This window comes from Acromyrmex echinatior, chromosome 3 (assembly GCF_024713525.1).
Source record: "Acromyrmex echinatior isolate Ae372 chromosome 3, ASM2471352v2, whole genome shotgun sequence".
In the NCBI taxonomy this organism is placed as follows: Eukaryota; Metazoa; Arthropoda; class Insecta; order Hymenoptera; family Formicidae; genus Acromyrmex; species Acromyrmex echinatior.
The window spans coordinates 11,374,267-11,397,946 of NC_141854.1; the positions used below are offsets into that span (position 1 = coordinate 11,374,267).

Below are 23,680 nucleotides of genomic sequence, written 5' to 3' on the forward strand. Positions count from 1 at the left end.
GCTTATGATCTATTTAATGATTTCTATTTACTATAATTCTAAGAAAAACGCGTCATAAAATTGAATTTTACACATTTACGGTTTTAAAGATTCATGTATTCCGTTTTATATACAGAATACATATATATATATATATATATATATATATATATATATATATATATGTATATAATTCTGCATAAGATAATTATATGTCGTTCAATCTTTTGTGTCGCATATATTTCTCTATAAGTTACAGCTAAGTTTACTATTACGTCTTATTAAAGAAATAACTACGTTGTTTTATGCGATTACGTACTTTATCAATTATCGCGTTGGATAAGATAGCAGTCTTAAGTGTTCCCCGTCAGAATCTCGTAAAAATAATGCAAGATATCTCTGGGACGGGATATCTCGGAACTACGGATTCTCGATACATCTGTCTAATTGATATTAATAATTTCCTTAATTAATTAATTACACCCGTCTAGTTTACATTTTGCTAAAATGGACTACGCGTTGGAATAATCCGCACGGTTGCATGCGTTATAATTCAGCTAGCGCGAGAAAAATTTGTTCCGCACTGTGGAAACTCGCGGTCTGTGAATAATTACTTTTTGCGATCGAAAAAATTGTGCTCTTCCGGCAATTTTTTTATTCAATGATGACTTTAATGCATAGTGAAATGATAATACTTGCATCATTTCTGCATCACTTCTTCTAATCATTTCTCATCGAACGATTTAATCTGTATGATATATGATCTAAAACTCAGTTTTTATTCAATGTCGGGACAGTGAATTCCGTATAAATTTTAATGGTGACATTTTCATCAATGTCTTTTGCGAAAGTCGCACGAAGATGCTGGGACTTTTTTTGTATTGTAAGAAATTCGTGTCGCGATTCCAGAAATGAATTTCACAGCTGAGAATCATGGTAAGACGAAGGTGGAGAAGAGCAAGGTGGAAGGTTGCCACCCAAGTAGCGACATTTGTCGCTGATTGTTCGGGGACCGTTGAGGTCTGCACTCTTCGATTCCCTTCACCTTCTCGACAATCCCAATCGACCCGTCGCGTCGCTCGGCCAAGCTATATACGAAATGGTAGAGAACAAGTATCACCGTTAATTATCTCATGCTTTTTACTCGTACTCTTCACTCTTTCCCTAAGACGAATTTACAATTATATACGTCGTACATTTAACATTTAATTTAAGATGTTTATTTACATTTAGTTAAAGATAATATGCGATTTGTGTGTTCTATATTTGATTTATTGTTACAGACTTTATTTTTTAAATAGTCATTTTAATATGAAAATAATAAAGTAATGCATAAAATGAATAGGATTAAAGTGAGATCAATTAAAGCTGCAATTTTCTGCTTTAAACAGAAAATAACAATAAAATAAACTTTGCCAATTTTTAGCGTATTTTCGTAAAGATAACAGTTCGAACATGTTTTTTTTTCTTTTTTTTTTTCGTTTCACGTCAGTTGAGTCCGATTTCATCTCCTGCGGAATCAGTCATATATATATATATACACACACACACACACACACACACACACACACACACACACGCACGCACACACACGCACACACACACGCACACACACACACATATATACACATATACATATACATATATAACATATATATACGTATGTATGTATGTATGTGTATGTGTATAAGTTAAATCGAGATATGCGACGGGCTTCAATTTAGTCTCGGCTAGTCGAGATTGAACCAAAAAACGACAGTTTTACGATGTAACTGGGACATGCTGCGAGCATCGAGTCGATGGCAAACATGGTCAGTTTGTCCGATCGCTTTTGCCTGACCATTTTATGGCGATTTACTCACGCAAATGAAAATACTTCGTTTGAACTTTGCGACAGTGACGCGTATTTTTTTCATTGCAACTGGGATACTTCGTTTGGAATGTTATTAAACTGTTTGTTATCCGGCACTTTATTGATTTATCCGGCATTGTTAATGCGTGTTGACGTAAGCATTTGGACAAAAAAGTATGTTTTTATCCGTAATTTTATTACTTCATTTTATTATTCTTATTTATTTAATTTATTTCCGTCAGTTAAAAAAATCTTATATATATATATATATATATATATATATATATACTTATTTTTTTTGTTACGTTAATTCTGTGATCCTCTTAACGTAGCTACATATAACTATAAAAACTTTACAAAAAGTATATCTGATATGAGAAAAATATACACTGTATCTGGATAAAATTTTATTTATACATAATAATTTTATGGGAATTTAAATCGAATCTTACTCTTATTATCTCTAAAAAGAGAATAATTTTTATGAAGACATAGGAATTCTGAAGTAATTCTATTAATGAAGACAAATATAATTCAAAGAAAGATTTTTATGTACGTAAGATATTTTATTAGCTAATAATATTTTTACTGAATTTGGAATGCTATTAATCTACCAATATATAATGCCTACATCTATGTTTCTTTTCTGACCGTAGCTGTTAAAGTTCATATACGTTATTCTTCCTTCTTTCTGAAGCTCTGCCAGACGGTAGCAGATTGCTGGGCGCAGGAAAGTAAAAGAAAGGAAAGTTTGCTGACGCTGTGGTAGGGTCATGCAGGACACCTGCAGCGGCTTAATACTTTATGATAGCCTGTAGACTTACTCCATGACGATATTTTTTGCAATAGGAAGAGAGAGAGAGAAAGAGAGAGCCGCAGAATTATTAGGGTTGTACAAGACAGCAAAAAGCTGAGCAGTTATCAGTCGTGCCAGCGTTATTCTGTAAATTTGGCATCGCTGGAGAACCAAAATATCATAGAAAAAGATAAGGATACGCACAACTAATATTGTAAAATATCCAAGGGATCAATAGAATGAAGTTAACATATATTCTTTAATGCTATAGTGGTATGTAGATATTGTATTAATTTAATGATTTCTTCTTTTTATTATTAAAAAATATTACGCTAAATCGTTTTATTTAAAAAAAAATATTCAGTTTTAAATACCTAAAAACAATCCTTGCATAATTGGTATACAATAATTTAAATGTTTTTCATATTTTTCCATTGTCGAGCCAATATTATTCTTTTAAATAAAATTCTTTCGATTTTTGATATATTTGCCATTTCTTTATCTGGCAGCATCCAATGCTTGTTACATTGAAAGAATAATATCGAAATGTTGCGAAGCAAATTACGAAATTATAATAGATTGTGATGACGAAATATACATTTCTGTGAAATATATAATATCTTATTTCTGTGAAATATATCTCATTAATTGCAAAAAAATAAAATAGATGGTTTATTTGCTAGGAATAAAATTTTATTTCACCCGTATTTAAATAAATATTTATTTCACATAAATATATTTCTTATAAATATATTTATTTTTAGGCTTTTTTTCTTCTTAGTGTATCATTGCACAATATTTTCGTTTTGATTGTTATTAGTCCAATAACATAATGATTGTTATTGTGTGTTACATTCGATATAATATTCGATATAATATTTATATCTTATCTTACTTCTTTCTCTCTCTCTCTCTCTCTCTCTCTCTCTCTCTCTCTCTCTCTCTCTCTCTCTCTTTCTTTCTGTCTCTCTTTTTCTTGAATACATACCGGTCTCCTTCTAGAATAGATGATTAATTGGTATTTAACAAACATTAATATTCAACAAATATTTCTTACACTGGATTGTTTTAATAAAATTACTATAATAAATTAAAAAGATTAAATAATTTTTAATAATTATTTTCGTTAAGATTGAGTTAGTTTTTAATTACTTTATTTTTAAGAATAAGCAATTTCGATTAAATTTTTTTTTTTAATTAATGTATAAATCAAGTAAAATTAAGATTAGAAATTATTAATTAAAAGAAATATATAAATAATATATAAAAATGATATAAAATACGCAGATTATAAAATATTTACATAGTATTATAATTTTGGTATTTCTCTAATAGTAAAATTAAACTTATTTCAATCTTATTTAAATAAATTATTTAAATAAATGATTTAAATAAGATTGAAATAAGTTTAATTTTACTGCTTAGAGAAATATCAAAATTATAATGCTACGTAAATATTTCATAATCTGTATATTTTATATCATTTTTATATATTATTTATATATTTCTTTTAATTAATTTCTAATCTTAATTTTACTTGATTTGCACATTAATTAAAAAAAAATTTAATTGGAATTGCTTATTTTTAAAAATAAAGTAATTAAATTAATTCGATCTTAGCGAAAATAATGATTAAAAATTATTCATATTAAGAAAGTCTATACATAAAAATATATAAAATATATATGTAAAAGTATAAAAAAAAGTTGAAAGGATTGTCAAGAATCTGTAAGATAACATGTTAGGCAAGTTGGCCCATTAGCTCAGTTGGTTAGAGCGTCGTGCTAATAACGCGAAGGTCGCGGGTTCGATCCCCTCATGGGCCAAAATTTTTTTTTCGAAAATTATTTAATAAGTTTTTTGATTAATAATATATTGATATTCAGAAAATAAAAGTATTAAATATTGTTAAATCTTCTAATTAATAAACTAATTAAATATATTTCCATTGCTTGATGGAGAAAGAAGTGGAATTGTATCTTGGAATCTTTTTTTATTTTTTCCGTACCTATATATTTTTTTCTTATTGTATCGTAGCTACGTACACGACTTATAAAGCCGAAAAAAGTTCGACCAACGGTGGTCACGGTGCCCTTAACTTCGGAAGAAGTACGTGCTTGTGGTTGCGCAAAAAGCAGTGCATGAGGAGAAGAAAGAATTTGAGTTTCGGTTGAGTATGGAGCAAGTTTCAGAACGACCCAGAACTCTAATTGAGTAACTTTTTCCAGTTCGACGCGGCTTGTTTGGCGAGGCGTTAATGGGACCGTTTTGGGACAGACTTGGAGAATAGTAGACGTGGCTTTTGTAATAGGAAAAAGTTTTTTCGTTGAGAAAAGCAATAGCCGCGTCTTATTTACTCTTCTCGTGACCGTGATGGTATTTATTGATCGTGTACAGAATCTTATATACGCGCGTACTATATTGAATAATATATTAATTGTAAAAAGATAGTTTTTGCAAAATTTCCAAATATTAATATTATCTATATATTTGATTAAAAATGTTATTTTGTATAAAATTTGTGAAAAAAAAAAATTCCGGTACCGGGAATCGAACCCGAGCCTCCTGGGTGAAAGCCAGGTATCCTAGCCACTAGACCATACCGGATTTGTTGAAGAAGCATCTTATAAACCGGTTTAAGAATGTGATTACTATAAATCATCTAAATAATTTTTAAGTTACATTCTTCAATTATATTTCTCTTTTAATTATATAGATAACACAATATTATTCAAATATAATAATTAAATATTATTAAATTTTCTGTGATATTAGCTTTTGAATTTATTGAATATTTTATAGAATATTCCAAGAAAATTATTTTTTATATTAAAAAAACGCATGGCATATTTGATTTAGTTTTATAAATATTTTTATTATTTGAAGTACAGATATTTACATAATCGAGAAAGCTGTGCACATACAATACCAAGCCTCGACGGTCCTGTGGCGCAACGGATAACGCGTCTGACTACGGATCAGAAGATTCCAGGTTCGAATCCTGGCAGGATCGATTTGTTTTTTTTTCAAAATTTATTATTAAAAATTGAAATATGTGTTTATAATATAGAATTGACATAATTTTTTAAAAATACATTTCATATATTTCCATTTTATTAATGACATGATACGCAATTGTATAGGAAAATGTTAAAAAATATATTGCGTTTAAATTTTCTAGAGCAAATATATTAGAATTTGTTTTATAATTTTGACACGCATTACATTTACAAATTTATAAACTTATAACATACATTCAAATAGATGCTAAATATAGATATCAGTACAAAATATTAAGCGATGTCATTTGATTTTGAATATCATTTCTCTGTTAAGCTGAATGGATTTAAGAAAATTTATTGGAATTAACAAAAAATATATAATATTATTTTCAATTATATATAAGACATAATATTATTTTCAATTATATATAAGACCCAAATAAAAAATATCGAAAATGTTTAATTTTTCATGTCACACAACATTTTTGTGTAATTTATGCAAATATTGCAACAAGATGTAATAATATTTATTTTTATTAAAGTTTTAACGTAATTATAAATTTATTGCTTTAAAATGTTTAAGCAATAATTAAATTTTATATTGAGTCGTTCAATAATGTTAGAGAATAACATAATTTCTTTTTACTTCTATTATAATCTGCTTCTGAATTTGGCGTGTTGAAATAAATAAATACATTGTGTGTGTGTGTTTGTGTGTGTGTGTGTGTGTCCGTAACGGCTGATATTGACTAGGCATTTCTCTTGTCCTGTTTTATTTTCCATAATTCACTCTCGAACGCGTCAATACATTGCGGAACGAACAATATTGAAAAGAAATGCTTCGGATTGACAGCGAGTTTGAAGCAGCTATATACAGTGATAAAATTATTAACAAAATAGAGTGACCATACCTTCATAAATTTTGTTTTATTAAATTACATTTTGATAGATTTGATAATAAAATTAAAGGAAGAGATGTATGTTTCTTTTTCTCTCTTTCTCTCTCTCTCTCTTTCTCTCTCTCTCTCTTATCCTCTATCTAGCTATCTATCTATTTATCTATGTACCTACTTTATGATTTATTATGTATTGTCTTTGATTAATTAATGGATAAATTACTCACTTTTTATGATGTTTAATCTTAAGTCTTTGTTTGTCGAAGTATTTGACCTACTTGAGTTGCCGAAAATAAATTTGAAATAAAATAATATCTTTGAAACACTTTAGAAAAAAGTAAATTAGAATTTTTAGAACTTTAAAATGAGTTTTGTATCGATGTTATAAGATAAATATTTTCCTTATTTGATACGAAAGTAAATGGAAAAAGAAAGAAAAACATATATTTTTCGAATTTTATTGGACCTATTGATTTTAAAATATTAACAATTTATAACAAAATAAATAATTATATTACGGAGAAAGATAAATACACATGTAATATATTTACATCTAAGGTTTGCTTCCAGATTCAATAATTCCAACTTCCTTTTCTTTTTGTGTTATCGTGTCGCCATGTGTAATTTCTTTTCCTAAATTATATTTTATGCTAATGCACGGATACTGGCCCATATGAGAAAAGATATAGTAGAACGTCTCCGTTTTGTCAAATTGATGATAATCTTGTCATTAAAGTCGAATCCTTTGTATTTGCATATTTCCGCAAATATGCTCGCAAATGTCCTTTGTGTCGTTTTACGAATCTCTTATTGCGAGAAAATGTTTTGTTCATATCTCAAAAAGTTTCAACGATGGGACTACTCGTAAAGCAATCATTTCGCCATCCACTGGCACGACTCGCATGTTGAACATCGGTAATATATTGGATATTATTGCAAGAGAGGAACGCGTTATGAATCTGCGAAGAGAAGCACGAGAGAGATTGGTAGTCCAAGCGATGAACAATAGCCGATCATTTTTCAAAACTGTTTAAATTGACCCGGAATCCTTTTAAAAATTTCAGTGAATCGGTTTTTAGATAACGTGAAACGTGCAAAATGGATCGTAAAAAATAAACGATTTGCTACGTTTAATATACGGGTAATATTTTCTCGCATCAATCTACTATGGTAAATCGTATTTATGTATATCAAGTGTATTGTGTTAATTTTACGTATATAAATGTTGATTTCCCCACAGAGCAGAAAAGATTAACTTTTCATTTCATTTATGAACAAATTCTAACCACAGTTCTCTTTACATGATTTTTGTGCTAAGTATATTATGAAATGTTAAAAATATATAGTTTTATAACATTGCGCATTTTTAATTAAATGTACGTTTAGCATATTTTTGTGCGAATTGCCTATTTATAAAACAATTTCAATTGCATCGTCAAGTAATAAAAATTTTAATTATTTGTTTCAACAAAAGTTTCGTAAGCTCATTATCCGCAAATGCAGTCTAAATATTTTTTTTACTCTATTTCACATTTTCACGTCGCTCTTCTCATTTCTATTAATTCTTCGTCGAGAATGTAGAATTTCGTCAACCTGAATTTTTGAGGTTCAGTGCAGATTTTTATATTGTTCCGGATTGTACAGAAATCTGAAAAAAATTCTTGTATACTTGTGAAAGTTTTATCACTGAGTTTTTTTATCTTTTTACTATATCATAGTTGGATTGTATTTTATTTACTTTTTGTAGATTTAAATTTATTTATCAGAATTTACAATTAAATAATAAATCGATTGTGCTTTCAAAGTTCAACTGGATCGATGAAAGGTTGAATTCCGTGTTTGTATTCCTTAATTGATTAACTAATTTTTACATCACGTGGTTACCATAAAAAAGCATTCAAGCAAGAACTTATCAAAAGTACGATGTTTGACCATTGAAATTGGTCTGAAATCCTTTTTTTTACTTGTTACATTGTGTCTTAATATTCCTAAGGAGATACACTATACTTGCTTACGCGACCTTCGTCATTTGCTCCCTTCCGACTACCCCTTTTATGTGGAAACTTTCCTCTCGGTTGTTCCAACGGAAGAGGCTTTTTTTTCTTCATCTAAAACCCCGAACAAATGCATCCCACGCGAGTTGTTTTTTCTCTACCCCGGAAAACGCATCAATCTCTCTATGCGAGCTGACCTATCCGCGTTCGACGGGGGTGAAGCGGCTTTCTCGAAGCTTTTAGTCGTCAAGTGTGCTATACGAACAAAAAGTTTCGAAACGGACAGATGTTTCACTAATGATAGATAAATATATTAATGTTAAAATAACACATTCTGTACGATAATAATTCAAATTAATTAAAAGCAAATAATATTCTTCTAATTAATTATGCGCGTCACAAATTTGCAAAACGAATGCAAAAATATTATTATTATATAAATTATATAAATTACATAAATTATATAAATTATCCATTTTCTCTGGTATTTTAAATTGAAATTTTTTGTCCATGAATGTGAATTAAGAAGAACTTAATAATTTAATGACCGGTATTTATAGTTAATTTTTATTATTAAGACATTTTTTTATTATTAAGACAATCTTAAGTAATATCTTAAATACTAAGGCTGGGTGTTCATTTGTGACATCTTAAGACTATTTAAGACAATCTTATCTCTAATATAAGACGCGATATGAATACCGCCGGTCAATGACTCTTATATTATTACATATATAATATCATAATTGTTATATTATTATATATGTATACATAATAGTATCATTATAATAATCGTACCGCGTGTAAATAATAGCATAAAATACTTCACAGAGATTTTACCGTTGCGAAAAGTCCTGTTTTCGAAAAGTCCTCTTTGGATCATTTCAAGAGCTCGTCAACATTCATCTACGACGACCCTGGCCTTCCTAGTACTCGACATGCACTCTCATAAGAGCATCAACTATTAAATAAGTCTCTCTCTTGTACACGAGGCTGAAAAGAGACGACGAGTGAAACTTATATTAAACCTTAGAATTACCTGAGGTCTTTCAGAAATTTCTTCCGAGATTGCGCTTATAAATTTTCCGCCAAATTTCGGCGCTCACTAAGGAGAAGCCTTCGTAAACATTATATCCATCTAGAAATTATGCTGACGATATTGCATCGTCCCGCAATTTCTCGTTCATTTCGTAGAAATACGACATATATGTTTAAATACGACATATATGTTTGTGTCTCGAAATATTAAAATGACGTTTTCAAGATACGATTGAAAATTTACGTTATATTTTATACTAACTTGGCGTTGATTCTCGTCGTTTTTATCAACTATTACGCTTTGCTTTCATGAAATTATATCTGACTTTCATTCTTTCTCGAGTTCATCAAAATGCACCCACTAGCTTCTTGGATCTCAACGGATACTCGTAAAAGCATTTGCCGTTAAACAAGTTCTTCCTCTGACGTCGAAGTGCAGGCTTGCAGGAGTAACGAGACTTTTGAGAGTCCTCGACATTAAAAGGCGTAACTCGTACGCGACGTGAGTCGAAGTAGATGAACAGGTACATTACGACAGAATATTTACCGTATATCAAAGAGTTAGAAATTTAGTAATAGAATTGGCGGAAATTTGCTAGGTTCACTATTTGCCCGTTCAAGCTCTTGATTTCTATTGGTTTACTGATTGCCTTCGCGTTGTAAGAATTTTAACTATCGACCGGTCCTGAAATACGCGAAACTTACGGTAAAGTCTCAAATGAAGTCAATAGGAAGAAGATTTCTTTTCTTCACTTCCGAGAAAATTAGATCATTCGTAGAAGTAATTTCTTTAGTTTTTTTTTTAGCACAGATTTTAACAAGTTAAAGATAAAAACATGTTGAAAATATATATAAAAAGACTTTTTTCTCTATGTAGTTTTTTTATTGTACGGTAATTTTTGTAAAGAAGAAAAAATGATATTTACATTTTACGAATAAGAATTACTTGAAATTAATGGTGGAAATTAGAAGCAAGAACGTAAAAATAGCGTTTAATTACATCTGAAACACCGAAAGCATGTTAAATATCTCTCGCTTGGCATTACTGCGGAGTCGTTAGTTTTTAATCGCCGGAACAAGCACACGATGCATTGTGGCACATCGATGCGTACAAGTTCGACCCCCATCCTCGCTCGCGAAAGATAAATAACGTGAAAATCGCATTTGGCAGCCGTCCAAAATACGAAACACCCCGTCGCTCGACGAGGGTGCGTATTAAATTCACGGCTCTCAAATTCTCGCGGCCGCTATCCCGGATCGTTTAAATCCCTTTTCAGCTAGTTAAAATACCACGCGTATTCCGAGGCGCTGCGGGAAAATTATTTTGCACGCGAAGAGAGATGTATGGAAATTTCAGTTTCATTTTCATGTGAGGACGTATGTACGTCACGCATGTGGTGCGTCTAATTTTCTACACGGCAGAACGGTGAACTGACTTAATTATTTCGACACGAGACACCCGAATTTACTTTTGTGAAATAATATAGACGTAGGATTGGATTTGTATAATACCACATAGATTTCGGATTTTCTTAATTGCTATGTGATAAGAAAAAAAGAAAAAGACAAAATTGCTCATTTAATCGATAAGCAGAAATATATTCAGTTTTATTTTTTATTTATTTTTTAATATTCAAATTATCGCTGTGATTTTATTACAGACATTATGATAATTAATGCATACTTGTTCTGCAAATTTTAAATTTGCATTTTCGACATTTTTCGGATAAGTTTAAAAAATAACATTGTTTTGTATTTTATAGAACGCTTCATCTTGATAGCTTGTTTATCTTGCTCTTTTTTCCATCATTTTTTATTAATATTGTTGAGAATATACTGGTAGATATTATCTGAGTAGCTTCGAGCATTAAAGCCTTTGAAAAGAGTCTCAATGGTATTCAAATCATTTTGAAGATTACATCTTGTTAGTTTGTAAAAGGATGTAATATTATATGACTGACACATAGTGGTTTCCCTCTTTAAGGAAAACAACCGTGAAATTGAAGGATTTATATTTTGTATTTTTTTATAAGAGCAGAAAGGTTCAACAACTCCGTAACTGAATAATTAATTAATCGATTTTCTTCTAACAAATGATTATTTAGTTACAACATTTGACACCTGTAGATGCAATTTTTTAGCAATTGATGTTGTTTATGTAATTGCATAACTGCACGGATTATTCTTATTTGTTGGTATTTTATTATTTCATTTATCGTACGTTAAAATTAATCCGTTTCACGATTAACAGCAGTTACTCGATAAAGAGTGGAAGAGATAAAATATAATCAGTCGTGACCTAAAATCTTGTGCATTTTTAATAACTTTAGAGATAATCACAAATATCGCTTACATATATAAGTCATTTATCGGGCAATTTTTATTTAATTGTAGTATCTTACCAACGTTTCTACTAATGACAGTCTCATTTTATCGATCGTTCGTAGTGCGTTTCAGCTAATTTGAATTTGAAGAAATTTATTTGGAAGATGAAGAGATAAAATTCCAGCGTAGATAAGTGTATTCACATATTACAAATAGTGAATAGTTACGTTATTTTTTATCAACATCTCTGACTTTTTTTATAATCGATATTATTGTATCGTAATGAAGATGAATGATGTACCAGACTGTGATGTACCAGATACCAAATTCAAGCTGTATCTCAGACAACTGTTAACAATTTCGGGACAATTGATCGGAATCTGCGTAACCGGTATGTCGTTTGGCTACAGCGCGATACTTCTTCCGCAATTGAAGACAATTACGGCCAATAACGAATCTTTATTCGAATCTGCGGATGCGGATCATTTCGAAGTGCTCAGTATCGATCAAGAGTCATGGATCGCAGCATCTACACTTCTACCAATAGTTCCAGGATGTTGTACCGGTGGATTTATGGCGGAAAAACTTGGCAGAAAGACATCGGTGATGCTAATATTTCCTGTCTATCTTATAGGCTGGCTGATTATCGGTTTCGCCAACAGCATAGAAGTTTTAATAGCAGGCAGTTTTCTCTCTGGATACTGTGTCGGGTTCTTGGCGCCCATATATTCGATCTACGTGAGTGAAACGAGCGACCCTCTGCTACGTGGCATTCTACTGGGGGCAGGCAACTTGACCCTTTCGGTCGGTATATTGGCGTGTCACGCGATGGGAACTTGGCTGCATTGGCGAACCACCGCGTATATCTGTGGCGTGTTACCTGTAATCTGTTGGATAGTCTCTGTCTACTCGCAAGAGAGTCCATTGTGGCTACTTCGTAAAGGCAAATTTGAGGAGGCGAAGCGCTCCTGGATATACCTCCGTGGCAAAGAATCACTCGAGGAATACTCCTTTCAGGAAACCATTAGACTAGCGGAAATATCAGGCAAGAAAATCAAGAAACGATCGTTACTGCAATCGCAAAAAAAGATGTGGACCTCGCGATATTTTCTGAAATCTCTCAGCATCATCTGCCTGTATTTCTTTATCATGCAGTTCTCGGGTTCTAACGTAATGACTTTCTACTGCGTCGAGATGTTGGTGAGTTTCTCGCACTCGCCCTATGCAGTAATGCTTATTATCGACATATTTCGTCTGATATTTGCTATTCTCATGTGCGTTCTTCTGAAAACATGTCGTAGACGCACTGTGACGTTTATATCTTGTTATGGCACTGCTATCATAATGTTATCTTTAAGTGTGTGTTTGACATTTGACATTGGAAAACCTTGGAGTTTCGTGATTTTAATCATTACTTACATCATTCTGGTATCACTGGGATTGACTACCCTACCCTGGATGCTTTGCGGTGAATTATTTCCGAGAAAGTATTGTGAGTTTGGTTCCGGATTAGCAACCAGTTTCAATTACATGTGCATGTTTATAGTAATCAAGACGATGCCGCTTATGATGGAATTTATGCAGCTTGAAGGTACATTCGCCGTTTACGGCATTACGACGTTGATCGGGAGCAGTGTCTTATACTTCATTCTTCCTGAAACCAAGAACAAAACCTTGCAGGAAATTCAGATATATTTAGACAAGAAATGTTACACACCGAAAGCACAAAATGTGGACATTTGATGAAGGTTTTTCCGAGAAAAACGACGAATTGGATAAGAAAATTGGTTGATAAATGATGATCATTAATGAACATAGATTACAACATATATATTTTTATAAGTATATCAATATTGTAATAATTTCTGTATTTATACATGTAATTTGAATGGAATCTACAGATTTATATCTATATATTTTAATCTATATATTTTATTTTAGTATGGAATATATTGCTTTCTCTTTCATAAAAGAAGCGTATTAGCATGTCATAAAGTAGGCACATCTGCTTACGTCTTCTCTTTCTACTTTTGAAAAATTTACGTAATTTATAAATCGGGACTTGAATGTTGAGATTACTGAAGTTCAACTTGCAACGATGATGTATTTGACGGTAATGCGTGACTGTGCATTACCGCAAACAATTTCGCATTGCCGTAATTGACGACACGACGCATTCTTTGATCAGATACATTTCGGTCGTACCGTAAAATTAACTGATGCGTCGAAATAATGACTCTGCGGCCGTCGGGACGGAGCGGCTAGAGCAATAGAAATTTAACTGCAAGCCTTGCCAGTATGACGGACCGTAAAATTGCGTTCTCACGTGATTATTGCTCGGACCACTTACCGCAGCTGATGGAAATTACGGTTCGTCCCGGCGGTTCGCGTGACGTTTTGCGGGTAGCGCAATGACTTAGGCGCGTACGCAAGTGAAATATGATGGCGGTGCTGTCGAGGTTATTAAAATGCGAGGAATCCTGATTCATTACCTTTCGTCGAGATTTCAAGGCGATGAAGATAAAGATTGTTTCCAGTTTCCGGTTGATAGACGTATCTGTTACCGTATATAATATATACACGTAGATATTAAAGTTTCTCAATAGAAATGACACGTTTTCGATTTTAATTACATTGTTTTTGCGTCGTATAAATCGTCATAAATTACATTATGATCGCCAATCAAATTCGACAGTGATAAATTTAATCTTGTATTCGTATTGGACTAATTTTTATTCGTTTGTTATTTGACAGTAATTCATAGGATGGATCTTTCAGAAATCACTCTTTCTGTTGGCATGATTTCAATCTCGTAGTATCAAAGGCAAGCGCAATAAAGAATCACGCTAAACTTCGATGGTTTTTCTCTTTTTAATTTCATCCCCAATCCTAACTCATTACCCTCTTTTCTTCGACCACGCTCTTATTCGGCTCGCCTCGTGTTGATTATTGCAAGCACGCAAAGCGGTCGTTACGTTATCCTTGCTTCTTTTTACTCTACAGCCATTTTCAGTACTCGTCTTCGCGAAAAAATTAAACTCAATTTACAGCAAAATATTGATCGCAAATCTTGCAGCGACAAAACGCTGTACTTATTATTGCAGCAGTATATGATCTTTATTATTATTACAGCTTTATATATCGATTAAAAAATTTCAAGAACATACATTTATATTATATATATAATTAGTTTATCTTTGAGTGTTTATGGATATTGAAAAAAAAATGTCACACTTCTGCCGAAGTAAGAAATCTGACGATTTGAAAGATTTCACGATCAACAGTGATTGAGAATGAAAAGTCGATGATATCACACGTGATTTATGACGATAAGGACAATCTCGGCCCAATTTCCCACGCGCGACGTGCCTGAACTGCATATAATCTTCATGAATGCGTAATGACCCGTCGTGCGTCCTCTCTCGTGGCCCATTCAGGAAGGTCCTCGTGTAATGGAGAGGAATAAAAACTAGGTGGTCCCTACGCGATAACGTCGCGCCAATGGCGCTTTTTGCATCGACGGTGAAGCACTTTAGACTTCTCTTCGATCTATCGCCCTGAGAAGCTTAACAGTGGAAAATGCAGTCGAGCGAGAACGTTTAGCACTCTCGATTCAAGACGACATTTGTACTGATTCGGATCTCTCTATAGTCACCATATTATAAATATATATCGCAGTTCAAGTGTAAAAAGTATTGACTTTTGCAAAGTGCTGAGTGAATTCTTAGCACATCTTTGTGTTCGATACGAACGATAGAAAAAAATTCATTAGGCAACACATTGTGAAACCAACAGAATTTGTTTCGAAAAGTGAAAGTATTGAATTAGAGACAAAATATTGCGGATTAGGGAATGTTTGTCTTCAATAATATCTTTTTCGATATCAAACATCAAATATTGCGTTTGTAAATATATGTTAAACTTAAAAATATGTTAACATCCATAACAAAAAATAATTTTATTATTTTTTCATATCACAGCACATCAAAAAGGTATTAAAAATTCGAGTAAATATTTGTATAATAGTTTCAGATATTCGCATAATATTAATATTGAAATAATACGAATTTGATGCAGCGACAAAAATATAAAAGGATAGCAAATCTATTGGTAAAATAAAAATGCGACAACAGACACGCGTCGCGTGAGTTTTATGTGTTTCATGAACATTCCTCGTGGTCATCATCGTCTACTGTTCTATGTCTATGTTATGAAGTGATATCTTGAGATTCTTTACGCTTTTCCGCGACACGGAGCGATTAAACAGCAATTACTTTTATATCTCGACGCTATTCTTTGTCTAGGGAACGTAGATTGCCACAGTTTCGAAAAATTTAGGCGGTTTCTGTCTCGCCCGACGCAATAAAGCGCAACTCCATTTGCATTAAATTTTTCAAACGCTGCTGTAAGCGGTACTTTTTATCGCAACATTGCGACACAGTCGCGTCGTTTAAAGCGTAACCGCTGTTTATGCGTGTTTTTTTCCTTGGGACTCTTTGTCCGGCTTAATAAATCGTATTTGCGACCATTTGTAGCGCAATCCCTGTAATCGCAGGCTTCTTTTTGACACATGTTTCGCGCGGGGCTAATAAATTGCGATTACATCTACCGGTTCTCCGCCTATAGTACTATTCTTTTGCATTGTACATGATTTTACAATCGTAAAATTCATCGTTCCATACAATTTGTCAATACGAGCTATGTCATTAAATCTTTACAAAATTATTCATTGTTCACGAGATGTCGAAGTTCAAAGAGAAGCACCTCATTGTAATTATGCGTCGGCAGTCTGTCACTTCCGATGAGAAACTCAAACTCTTCGATGTCATTAGAAAATTTATACGAGCTGCAGGACAGAACGTTGATTAAATCTGGGTGCCAGCAGAGGTTCACGACTTTCTGACAAAATTGAAGGAGCGATCTCCAGCCGCTGCGAGTAATCGTGGAACGAGGTGGTCTCTGTGAGAAAAAGAAAGTATCTAGAACTTTATCAAGTCCTAGGAATCCACTGACAGCGGCGAGAAAAGAAAGTAATGGAAGGATACCGGTTCGCACTTTGGAAGTAAGGAGCGGGAGATAAAGGTTGACCGGTTTATCTTCGAAACAGAAAGGACGTTATCCTGCATCGAGAGAGAAAGAAAGAGAGAGAGAGAGAGGGAAAGAGAGAGTTTTTGTTTTAAATTAAATTAAATCTTTATCGTCTACCGTCTTCCGTTATTCTGCGTGACATTTCTTTGCACTATGTAGCTTATCTCTGTTAGTAATTAAAACGTATTTTGAAATGAATTCTTTGCTGTATTTTCTATTTTTCTTTGATTGTTACGTATGTTCTATCTTCAATTGGATGCATTTTAAAAATGATAAATTCGATATTCTGACGCAATCGCCTCGGGAGTAAAGTAAATATTTTTTTAATTATTTTTAAACAAAGAGAAATACAAATACTACATTGAAATGGAGATTAAAAGTGTAAGTGAAGCAGAAGAAATAACAAATCTTTTACTAAAACAAGAAAAACCAAACTTAACGATTTATCCTGACATTGCTCAACGATGAGATCAACTCTACTTTTGGCCGCTAACGAAAATGTCGTTCCTCGCATCAGTTCTGCTTAAGAGCCTGACAGGGTGATAAAAACGAACTGGATTTTCCGAGACCTCTTTTCCTCCTTGCTCTTTTCTCCGCCTGTGCGGCGCCTGCGGTGGCAATAATTTGCAATTTTTGTGAAACGTATACGAAGCCGGAGGTAACGTCGGAATCGACTTTAGGAACAACACTCTGAAAGTTTCGTGGACCGTGATGATGGTATTTGCCATAAAGTCGCAAGTTAACCGGCAGGTAACAAAGTTGCAGTGTTCTAAATATGACGATGAAGTAATGTAACTTTGTTGTATTGTTTTCTTTTAACGACGCTATTACCTTTTCTATGTGTTTATAACAATCGCTTATCCTATCATTAATTTAATGAAAATTTATTGTAACTATATTTTGATTATTTTTTCCTTCAGAAATGTATTTTTATATTTTGTAAAACATAATTATAATTATGAAAGTGTTTAATTATAAAGGTAAATGTAGGGCAAAACATTTTTTAATAGTTGTAACACTGAAATATATAGAATGATATATATATATGCGACATTTTTATATAGCTATATCTTTAAACAAAAAAGATTATTATATTGTATAATGAGAAGTGAAATATGTGTATATTGTGCAGAAAAAATTAAAAATTATTAATTTGAGAGAATACACAAAATATTTTGTAATCTAATTTTCGCAAAATTCAAGCGTCATTGCTTTCTAAGAATTAGAAGTAACGATCTCGGTGCTCTTTTCAGCGTCACGTGCCTCGTGAAATTTTAAGTCCAATGCGCGAAAGGAAAACGTTCACCTTTACGGGCCGAAATCACGCGAACAAAAGTCCATCATCGACCGTAGAATCGTTGCTGAGAAAGCTCGGGACAGGAAATGATGTTCGCCCGCGATCGCTTGAAACTTCATGAAATTCTATTTCGAAGTTGAAACTACATTCGGTCCTGAGCCTCAGCTTTGCATAAAATGATAACATCTATATCGCTAGGGATATCACGCTCTTCCAACATTTGATGATGTTTGATTATAAAATGATCAGATATTGCTTTGTTTGTGTTTAAAACGGTTGAAAATTCATCATTTTGGTGAATTCATTCGTGGGATAATATAAACATGATTTCACTAATTCACGATACGTTGTATGAGATTTACAATAAATTGAAGTAAAATTATAAAAATATAGACTTATAAATCTAAAATAAGATTATAATATCTTTTTCTAAATACGAAAAAAATTAATATCATGCAAATTAAGATAATCAATCTCATAGAAAACAAAAGTAACTTTTTGTTCAAGCTGAATAATATTAATAGACATAGTTATAATTAATCTTATTTAGGTTCAACTTGTGGGCGAGTGCAAAACAATTAGCAGATTTCAATTTGTTTTAATATATTATTAACTTGTATAGTAATTTATAGTGAGCAATATAGTATATTTTATATTGTATCTCCCTGTCTGCCCACTTCTTTCAAAATATGTAATTATAAACTTTCTTCTGATGAATAATGAGAAAATAAATATTGCGAAACAACGAAAAATAAAGGAAGCAAATTTAAATAACATCGATATAATGAAAGAAATCACATGATATAATTTGTAGCCTTCTTCGTTAATATTTTCTATGCAAAAATAGGAAAAGACCGTATATAGGTAAGCTTCTTAAAAAAGAAAGCGACTTAAATTCACGAGAATTTATCGGTGATACATTTTCGCGCTGCTCCAGAACCGTGTGATCGCTGGATTTTTGCAGCGACGGAAAACACAGAGGGTTTTAGCTCGCAACGCGAGCTGCAGATAACCGAGCTGTGGCCAGACGAGGCTGGAATCTGGAGCATAAACCGCGTACGTGTATCTACGTCCGGTACCTTAAGGCGCTTTCCCGCGATGTTTTACGAGCAGTCGTGTGTCATTGCTACCATCGCCCGGACAGTCTTTCCCTCACATAACGTACCACGTAACAGTGTTTCACGATCGTGTTTCGTAGCGTCTTCGGTTTACCGAGAGGACAATGTATCAAGGAAGAACACTGGGGGTTCAACTAAACGACGACTTAAACCACCAAGAGGCTTATTCGGCCTGTCATCCATCACGCGAATCAGACGAAAAGTATATGCGAACTATAATGGTAATGGTGGATCGGTCAAAGCGATTAGATACGTGTATTATGAGCCGTAGTCTTTCGTAAATCCTGTTAAATGTATTCTGTATTAGATCACACAATGATCGGATTTGTTTAAGGGGAAAGTGGATTTTGAAATAGCAGTAGATGACATACAATCGAGGGTGGCAAGAGGCACGTTATTCTGCTCGGCATGCAGATCAGGCACGTAGCAGGAAGCATTGTGCTCAGCTTTATCTTCGCCGAGAAGGGTTTGGTCTTGAATATAAGATTCTCTAATACATTTTTATCGCAGATGAGGCGACTGGTATACAAACGATACTTGCACTCACCGTGTTTCCTTGTCAGCAAAATGTTTTGTCGTGATTTACACTCAAAAGGTCGATTGCATATCGATTCGTGTGAAACTCCTATTCTTGATGGTCAACATCGTTTACGAGAAAAATATTGTAAACCGCTTCTTGATGATAAGAAATCAGTAAACGTTTATTCTTCTTTATTAGAATATATTAAAAATTTTACTCCTTTATATACAATATACGGTATTGTATATAAAGGAGTAAAATTCTATCACGAAGAATAAATAATGAAATTTCTGAAAGTATCTAATTACGTGAATATTTACTGAAATGAAAACTTTTATATTTAATAGGGAGTTTTTAACGTGAATCTATGCAGTGAACGCTAAAGTCACTTTATCCTTTTCTTAATTAGTTGTTAAGAAGAAGCTAACCTGATCTTAACGTTCACCGATATCTGAATAAACGGTATTACAAAAATTCCCTATTATTAATATCTTTTACCATTACGCAAAATTTTTAACGTCTAATTTTTTATTGCAAATATTAAATAATATCAATTTTATCTCATTAATTGCTTATTCTGTACATCGAAACATACATCAATCAAACAAACGGAACAATTAGTGACATTTGGCGAAAAATAATGATCAATCTGTTGCGATGCTATTTTCCATTCATTATGCATTATTCCTCTCTCTTTGATTATTGGTTACTGCTAATTATCGACTATGAAATTTGAACAGTGAAACTAAATCAGTAAAGCAAAGGAAATCGTCTAAGAAGTGGCGAACGGAGATAGCCACGGGAAATTACAGCGGCGTGTTCCTAGTTGAATATCAATGTCCTCGGAAGTATAGGTGCGCCGTTCACTCGCAATTGCAGTAATCTTCTGGTAATTGCTTCTGCTACCGTACTTAGATATAGCTATAGTCGGAACGAATCCTTGAATTTCTACTCGAAAGTCGTAAAAGATCTTCCCTGTTTCCCGTCAATTTTGAAATTTGTTTGTTGAAAGTCTGTAAAGTTTTTACGATTTCTACGGACCTATTTTCGAAATATCTTGAAATGTGTGTGTGTATAGCGTTTATTGAATTAAACTTTCGATTGTAGCAGTAATTATTTTTTTTGTAATTGTTTTCTTCGTATACAGCGGATTCTGTGATAGGATGGAAATTAAATACTTGGAGCGAATGAGTTACTGGAGAAACTCTCTCTATTTCAGATTCGAAATACAATAAGTACTCTCGAAATATAAGCTGATTTTCGACACGACGACTTGTCTGAATCACGGAAATCGTGTCGACGTGTTACTGAAAGTCCTTGTCCGATCTGGCATGTGCATGGAAACTTGCACTTACATGAGACGCATCCAGACGAGGAACTGTGAAGAACTCTCAGACCAACTCTCATTGTTAGTCGGCAAACGTGCACGTCAAGAAAGAAGCACGAGGAGCCAAGACATGAGAGTGACGAAAACTTTGGTCGAGTAATTCCCGTAGCTGTTTAATCGATAATCTTAATAAATTTTTTTGCATTTTATTTACTGTTATTGTTAACATTTTATTCTATTTCATGTTCCATATTTATCGAATAACTTTTTACAATAATTCATCTGAATCGTTTTTGAAATAATAAATTAGATACTGAAATCGATTATTATAAAAGAAGAAAGTTGATAATCCTAATTTTGATAAAAATTTATAACGTTTTTTTTATCAATGTAATTTTGAAAAATAATTCTGTAAAAAGAAGAAATTTGTGCAGCAAAAAATTGAATATCCAAATGCTGCAAAAAATCAAAGAGCTATCAAAAAGACGAGAAAATATTATTTATAAAGTCGATTATAAAAACGAGAAAGTAGATAATTCTAATTTTGATAAAGATTTTTTTATAAGTTTGTTAATATAATTTTTAAAAATAATATTTCTCTAAAGAGAAATTTGTACAGCAAAGAATTGGGTATTTAAATGTTGCAATATTCAAAAATGCGAAATGAACATGATATATGGAAAAAAAGGTAGCACGAATGGCATACGATGCTATCTCGGTTATCGGACAAATTGGTAGTTATTATTTTATCGTTCACAAAGCAGCAATACTGCGGGAAGGCGATATACCCGAAATTTAAAGCGATATCGTGTGCTGTGTTACGATATCGTGTGCATCAGCACGCCACTCGACTCGGAAGTTTCATTCCCCGATTAAAACGAACGTGATAGCACGCGTTCTTCTTGCCATCTACTTACAATCAGTAGGGAAGCTGTCTCTTTGGTAAGCATCTAGACAATAGGAATATGAATAATCGTCGGACAATTCTCTTTACTATCTCCAGCATCAGTGGATTTACAATCGATATTCACTAATAAATCATGCAAATGAAAGTCATAGCCTTTTCGTGCGTCGCCTTTGTACAAAAGCGTTGCGGAAGTACAAGCGATCGGGATAATGTCTTCTACGGGCGATGTCTATCCTAACATATCTTTCGATATTGCTGACATGATTTGCATTATTCCAGTAATGCACTTCTCTCGAAGATTATATTTTATAAGTTACGCTTTTCATGTATCGTTTAGACGTTTGTTCTTCAGACGTCTTTGGAAATAAAACGTCAAGAGCCAAAGAAACAACGTGCTCGATACCGAAAGACAGGAGTACACAAGCAATCTTGATCAAACCTTTCAATTAAAGGCCTTTTATATCCGTAATACGGATACAGTATTGCGCGGATCGTAGAAAGAGCCGTTCTCTACAAGCCGTAGATCCTTCCTTTCTTTCGGGAAGAAATTAGAAAGTAATAACGACGCCACTCTTGCTTGTACCGGCAAATGGGAGTGAAACTACCGCGTTATCGTACACGTGCCGATGACTACGCTACTCGTCCTGGCGATCGAGCGGACGCATGCCTGACCTGTCCGGGTTGGCTTTACGAGACGGCTTTGTCGTGCCGAAGATAATCCGGGTATTGTCAGCCTGATGTCCGCGGTGCTGGACTGCGCCGGCATCATTGTCGTGCGTTGCCTTTGTGTTCAACCGGCGATTTTAAGCCGGTTATGACGATGTGCTTGCCGTCTCGCTGACGCGTGGAGAATACCGCCAATTCCTCGTGCACACGATCACTCACACATACATGGACAGTGCATTCGTCGTCGCGAAAAGACCGCCGCGATTGTGCTCACTCAATTATCGTCCCGCGACCGGATGTTTCTTGTACCTATAATTGCTTTTTTCTCAAAAGATTTTTGATTTTTATAATAAAATTTTATGTAGCTACGAGAAAAATTTGTAGCGTTTTTAACTACTGAAAAAGTGATGAAAATTTTAACAAGATTTATTATAAGACTTTCTAAGAAACGTTGAACAATATCAAACTTTGATTCTAATTACTCTCCTTTGCATTTTTTCTCCTGTTTATTTACGTTTATTTTCTGTCTGTTAATTGTGCGATGAACAGGAGAAAATGTAGTGTATCTCAAATTTTTCATAGCCAGAAACCGGAACATTAATCAGTGAAATTGGATTAAAAATTTTTATATGCAACGCGAAGATTTATTTCCTCCTCCCTTAAATCCGATCTCATAATTTTTTATTGTCATCGCGAGTTATCGGTTGATCGCGGAATATTTTGCGGCACTTAACGGTTCTCCAAGCGCCTTTCAGCGCGTATATCGTCGAGTGGCGCGCGCGATGAACAACATGGTGATTTTCACACACAATCGTTCCCGGAACACAAGCGCCTATCGCCGATCACTGACATTACTAGGCCGTGAATCAATTTGA

At 33.2% G+C, this 23,680-nt stretch overlaps 2 protein-coding genes and 3 non-coding genes across 5 annotated transcripts in view; 4 read left to right on the forward strand and 1 right to left on the reverse strand.

Moving 5' to 3' along the window:
• LOC147910200 (mannosyl-oligosaccharide alpha-1,2-mannosidase IA-like) overlaps window positions 1–23,680 on the forward strand; it is a 302,227-nt gene that overhangs the window by 141,600 nt on the left and 136,947 nt on the right. The window lies entirely within an intron of this gene.
• TRNAI-AAU (transfer RNA isoleucine (anticodon AAU)) lies at window positions 4,380–4,453 on the forward strand. The gene has a single exon. It is a non-coding gene; the product is annotated as a tRNA-Ile (tRNA).
• On the reverse strand, window positions 5,163–5,234 carry TRNAE-UUC (transfer RNA glutamic acid (anticodon UUC)). The gene has a single exon. It is a non-coding gene; the product is annotated as a tRNA-Glu (tRNA).
• Window positions 5,568–5,640, forward strand: TRNAR-ACG (transfer RNA arginine (anticodon ACG)). The gene has a single exon. It is a non-coding gene; the product is annotated as a tRNA-Arg (tRNA).
• On the forward strand, window positions 11,448–14,737 carry LOC105150034 (facilitated trehalose transporter Tret1-2 homolog). Its single transcript, XM_011062829.2, is given in 2 exon segments — window positions 11,448–13,621; window positions 13,623–14,737. Coding segments are annotated over 2 exon segments (1,509 nt in total). The 5' UTR covers window positions 11,448–12,164; the 3' UTR covers window positions 13,675–14,737.